This window comes from Haliotis asinina, chromosome 2, assembly GCF_037392515.1.
Source record: "Haliotis asinina isolate JCU_RB_2024 chromosome 2, JCU_Hal_asi_v2, whole genome shotgun sequence".
Lineage (NCBI taxonomy): Eukaryota > Metazoa > Mollusca > Gastropoda > Lepetellida > Haliotidae > Haliotis > Haliotis asinina.
This window is the reverse complement of record NC_090281.1, coordinates 17,757,576-17,763,644: the sequence shown is the minus strand read 5'-3', so window position 1 is coordinate 17,763,644 and position 6,069 is coordinate 17,757,576. Positions and strand designations below refer to the sequence as shown.

Sequence of the window (6,069 nt, the reverse complement as noted above, 5' to 3'; positions counted from 1 at the left end):
ATCGCGGTATATCGCGTTTGGCTTGTACGCATGCGTGAAGAGTCCATGCGTGATAGCGGGAATACATTGTAAGAACAACACTAGGTGTGTGTTCTGGACGTGTAAACTAACGGTAAAATAATCGAGTGCTTTAATGTATGAAACTCTATTCCATTGACAAAACACTCCTTTAATAGGCACTGTATCCAACAACCTTGGACCCCCTTTGGAACAACTGTGTCTATGCAGCCAGTGGTGAAAGTGCAAATTATTTCTTTCCCACAATCACTGAACCTGTGTCTTTAATGAAGGATATTGATAATAACTAACTGAGTTCTTTAATGCGCAGTCCATAAATGTCATGAACAGGAAATGATTTCACTCTCGCCTGTACATGGACCTTACCACTTGCTTAGTATGACATGCAGTTCAGACAATCAGACTGTTCTTGACTGACCACACGTACGTTTTGTTAAGTTAATTATGCATGTTGCAAAGTTATATTGTCAGTTAAAATCAAAATTAAATTTGAGTCATGTCAGCGACAACTTGTGGAAAAGTCAACATTCATTTAATGTTTCCATTTGGAAATCTTACACAGAAAGAATTACTTTGAAATATATATAGGATATATATACGGTATTGGTGTTTTTTCGGTACTTTGCATATAGGTATTTACGTGCCTGCTGTATCATGAGGAAAACAACATTTAGTGTGACTTATAACTTAGAAACTGACATCCACAAATTTCCTCCCTTTCTGTGTATCACTTCTGAATGCCTAACAAAAGAATTCCGAATGCATACTGGCTAGTGAACAGTTATTGCCATGTATTGTAGTGATATTTACAAAATTACTCTGCTGTTCATTAATGTAATGAAACAAAATTAATCATAGTACACAAATAGCTTTTCACTGACGGGCCAAGCACATTCACAGCCGTAAATCATGTTTTTATAAAACACGGCGGAAGGGAATCATGGCAGTATAAATTGATGTTATGTCACAACTATGTAGATGTGAACAGTTCATAGGATTGTGTCTGCCACTGTTGATGGGTTCTGATCTCGGATACACCCTCGATTGTGATCCATGGTCCATATGCCTTTTTCTTTGTCATTTTTCAACCAGAGGTGCAAAAAATTATTCTGGTATGTATTTAGAATGATCATTTGATAATGTATCTAATTGCTCTGCTCTGTTCTGATAAAGACAATTAATACACCGATCATCCATGTATAAGGCCTTTGCACAATCACAAAGTTTTGACTCAGTCACATATAGCCGATTTCCATATTAAGTATACTATATGCTGTTTTCAGTGATCACCTTAAGATACCTATTTTGATGCATGGAATCATCCTCTTCATTTTTTGTGATTTTTCAACCAGAGATTCATTCATTTGTTTATTGACAGGTAATTCATTGTCAAAATGTCCGCTGATGAGAATGTAGGCCTGAAGACTGGGGATGGAGACACCAAGCAGTCACTAGCAACACCAGCTACAACCACATCATCATCAAGTCTAAGTCAGGGCAGCACTGCAACAGTAACGTCAAAACCTTCATCAACTCCTCTTGTATGTTACCAGATGAAATGCCGATGACAACCATATTGATAATCTTGTGAAATACTCTCAATCAGTTGCAACATGTCTGAAATACTGCTGACTTGGCATTAATGAGGTGATAAAGATCATGTGTTGGCCAATTTCGGGTGTTATCGAGTATTTGAAGCATGGGAATTCCTATGGAACTGACAGCTGTAACTCGGACTTTCGAATGAAATAATCTTGTGCTTCATATACTTTGAACTTGGCCAACACATGTTTATCGACATAGTAAACCAATGGGTTTTACCATCTGCACTCACTGACATTGAGTACAGGTACCGCAGTGAAGTGTCATCAGCTGGCTGTTTCAGTTGGTTTCCCAGTATTCACATTGGTGTTTCAAAGTAACAGGACATTTGGTCCTGTAAGTTTCAGATGTCTGTCTGACCCACTGCAAAGTCACCGGACCCACAGAATAAAGTTAAACAAACATTTCAGATTCAACATTTCTTATAACTTGCATTGAAATTATTAGCATTATATGATAACAAACATAAGATTTCTACACAGCAAACAAGTGTCATATGCCACAAATAACTACTTCACACAAAGTCATTGTGATATATTCAGTCACTGGGACTGGTGGGTTGGTGATTTCTATCTGACCAGTGTCGAATCTGCCAGATTTGTCAGAGGGTCAGACGCTATTCGTGAACACTGGTTTCCATGGTAGCAATGTGATCTGAATGACTGTCATGACTGCTGATGACGCAACAATACAATTTGTGTGCAATAATTGTATGTGTCCATGCGCAGCAAAGTCTTGCCCACATTACACCACAGTATGTCCATAAGCAGTATTACTGGTAAATAAACACGTTTCAAATGGGATGGATCGTTTTGATTTTCATGAGGTCTAAGCGCTCCTAATGATGGACGTTCTCCGTGGAACTGGTTAGAATCAGTGGTGACTGAAAGTTATTGTAAAAAGATTGCAGGAAAAAATATTTCTTTCATCGGTTTATGTCACATGATCTGTTAAAAGGATCCAACTAGATTAATCCTTAATGAGCAGTTCCAGATGAATAATATTTCTGTGTTTTCTTCCAGAAACCCAATTACACTCTCAAATTTACACTTGCCGGACACACAAAGGCTGTTTCATCAGTGAAGTTTAGTCCAAATGGTGAATGGCTGGCTAGCTCATGTAAGTGTCAATTCAGTTTTCTTCAATCATCCTGATTTATAACAGGTCAGACAGAGTAAGTCCCCAGTCCTCACTGCACTTTTTCAGAGACAAGTGATATTTTGATGAGGTGATTTTGTGACCTTAGTTATTGTCACTTGACCCAGATGAGATGTTACATCAGATACTTTCGTCACTTGATTGGAAGTTTAAATAAAGAAGTTGTCCATCCATATATCATTTCTTCTGCACTGCTCATATCAAAGAAGGTCGGTGTTAGAATTGGTCTTCACTAACACATGCTTGTCGTAAGTGGTGACAAGGGGGAACGGGGTCGTCAGACTCACTCTGTTGAGCACTGGATTGTCATTACATACAGACTACTGTGAATATAGTTAAAATATTGTTGAGTGTAACAAACCAAACCAATCCTTACTGCTCCCACCTTCTAAATGCTTCTGATAGAACTTGGTCACTTGTTCGCCTTTCCCAGTATTTTTTACAGGTGGCCATTGTAATGTGGCACTAAATACTGTATTTGTTTTATAACTGCATCAACAGCTGAAACTCTCTCTTTTCGAAACTGACAAGGGACATTGACGAACCTGTCAAGACGTTTTGTTTTGTCAGTTTGATCATTGTTAGCTGATGGCATTTTTTTTGTGCTGTCAGTAGCATAACAATCTTCATGGATGCTGATGTACAAAACAACCCCAAGACCATGATGGTTTAGCATCTATTTAAGATATTGGCATTACAAATATGCTTTGTGCAACAACATCCTGTTCACTTTGGACTAGCTTCCAGACTTGTGCTGGCATGTTGTAATTTTACTGGAATGACCTTCAAAGCAGTGTAAGCCCTCATCATTCAGCCGGGTCTTCAGCAACCTATGCTTGTCATATGAGGTAACTAACAGGATCGGGTGGTCAGACTTGCTTGCATGGTTCAACTCACGAAGTTCTGGTTTAGAACTGGTCTTCAGCAACCCATGCTTATAAGAGGCAACTAATGGGATCCAGATCATCAGGCTTTCTGACTGGGATTACACATAACATTGTTTATTACTCTCCCGTGGAAGATGCTGCAGTGTAATATTTTTACAGCAATGTTACACTAGTGTAATACCGCTAAAAGTATGATGTCATGACGTCACAATGCAATTGCTGCTCTCACAGTCATGCCAGACCTTGCTTGACACATGGAAAGCTGAGAGTCCTCACACTGTAGGCAGTGAAGCTGCAGTTACTATTAATTTGTGTTGGCGATTAATAAACAGAGTAAGAAACTCGCGTCCGTGAAATTCCCTTTTTATTAAATTCGTGAAAGATTTAGTAGGAAACCTGCTTTTGCTCGTCTAATAACAAATCATTAACTCGTTTAATAGAAATGGTATTACAAGGAAAGTCATTTAGTATCCTCTATAGCTCAGTTGCGTTGATCGATGTTCATGGTGTTGATCACTGGATCTTTGCTGTTGATTCAGTCACTCATCCAAAGGGGCAAGCCAAGTTGCTTTCATATACACTGAATGCCAAAAAAACATATCACTCCTTTTTTTAAAATTGGTAATCGGTTTTTATTCAAACACATGTAGATAACATAATAATTGTTGGAAAGATTTCAAAATTGACAGGTTTGATCATCAATACTTAATGAAGATTTTCAGACAATTACAAGTCAAAATGACGATAGGTGGCATGACAGGGCGATTCAAATGTCATTAACATGTTTGACATCCTTGAGCGTTGACAACAGTGGTACATCACCAGTAAAGTTAGTGGATGAGACGGTTGATGACAGCCATATGAACTTGTGCCCAGACTCAGTGATAAACATGAGAGAGTTCAGCTGCAGTTGTCATTCTTGGTCACACATCATTGAGCCTTCTCAGAATCTCGTCCCACAAGTGTTCTATCAGGTTTTAAGTCTGGACGGAGGGCATGCCATTGGAAAGTTTGTATGCCGTGTTGACAGAGAAAGTCTCTTCCAGCTCTGGCCTGGGCACATAGTTTTTCTTGCCAGAAGACGTTTCCATGAAGACCAAAATATGGCACAATGAAGGGTCTCAGCCCATGATAATGTAGCGGGCAGATATTACACCATTGAGAGCAATAGCACCCTACACCATTTTGCTGAGACCTCCCCACTTGTCTCCTACCGGGACACAATTATCTGCAAAACATTCTTGGCATCATTGCCACACTCTTACTCTGCCAGCCTCTGTCAAGACACAGTTATGGCTTTTGTCGGAGAAGATTACTGTTCACCACTCCTGGTGACACCAATTCCAATGATGTGTGGCCCACTGGAGACAAGCATGACGACTTCTAACACTGAGGATCGGACCCCGGTAAGGCCTGCGACATCTGATGCTTTTCTGCCTCAAACGCCTTTGCATTGTGGCGCAGACTGGTCTCTAGTGATGGCCATTGGTTGTGCGTGCCATTTCTGCAGCCCTAGCAAAACAATTTTAGTCGGTGATGGACTATCTGCTGATTTGGCCTCAACATTGTCACAGGCGGTCTTACACTTTAATGATGGGTGACTGTGCTTCCAGTGGCTTGTTGTTGCAGGCAGCTTATTGTTCAAACATGAACAGAAAAAAATTATTTGCAATATGTCTTGCAGTCTGGCCAGCATTTAGTCTTCCGAAAACTTGATCCCTCTGTTCCCTTGGTAAAGGTGGCATGTCGCTACTGTCAAACAGGGAATGATTCGGTGCATGTTCGATAGCTCTTTTTATAGGGATGACACCTCAGGATGCATGAGCATTGTCATTATCATGAAATAAGCACAAAAACCTCGTCCCATCCTTACTTTCGTAACCATGTTTTGTCGACATTTTTTGTGTCAAATACAGAATCTGACACCCAATTTTCTTGAACATTGGCTACGAACCAGGTCTAGCTAACATATAAAAAGTGAAAAACTAATTGATATGAGGATGAAAGATATCAGGCAAAATCTTTGGTAGGGTGATGTTTCTTTTGCAGTTCTGTATGTTACTTGTATAAGGATTAAGTTTAGTTTGGAAAGATTCTAAAGTGCCATGAGCGGTTATTGTTAAAAATGTTTCAATAAGTGCAAACAAGAAGATGGCATTTGAAGTTCGTTTGTCCCTTTCTTTTCCAGCTGCGGACAAATTAATAAAGATTTGGGGTGCTTATGATGGCAAATTTGAGAAAACAATAAGCGGTCACAAGTTGGTGAGTTTTTATATCCTTAAATGCTCCATCTTTCTTTGACAGCTTACAACTGAGAGGGATTATTTTGGTATGCCTTTTGTTAGTGAAGTACCACAACTTATTTTCATTATCCTATAGTGTTGAATCAAAGTGTGTTTTAAAC

General features: G+C 39.3%; 1 protein-coding gene across 3 annotated transcripts in view; it reads left to right on the top strand.

Annotated features, from left to right (window-relative positions):
* Positions 1-6,069, top strand: part of LOC137273337 (WD repeat-containing protein 5) — a 28,735-nt gene that overhangs the window by 138 nt on the left and 22,528 nt on the right. The window contains exons 1-4 of one of the 3 annotated variants that reach the window (XM_067805942.1): positions 20-112; positions 1,397-1,559; positions 2,643-2,739; positions 5,854-5,927. In XM_067805942.1, the coding sequence (XP_067662043.1) occupies positions 1,413-1,559; positions 2,643-2,739; positions 5,854-5,927 (318 nt within the window). In that variant the 5' untranslated portion in view covers positions 20-112; positions 1,397-1,412. Of the gene's footprint in view, positions 1-19; positions 113-1,396; positions 1,560-2,642; positions 2,740-5,853; positions 5,928-6,069 lie in introns of those variants that run through there. The other 2 variants (XM_067805944.1, XM_067805943.1) reach the window with 2 other exon arrangements.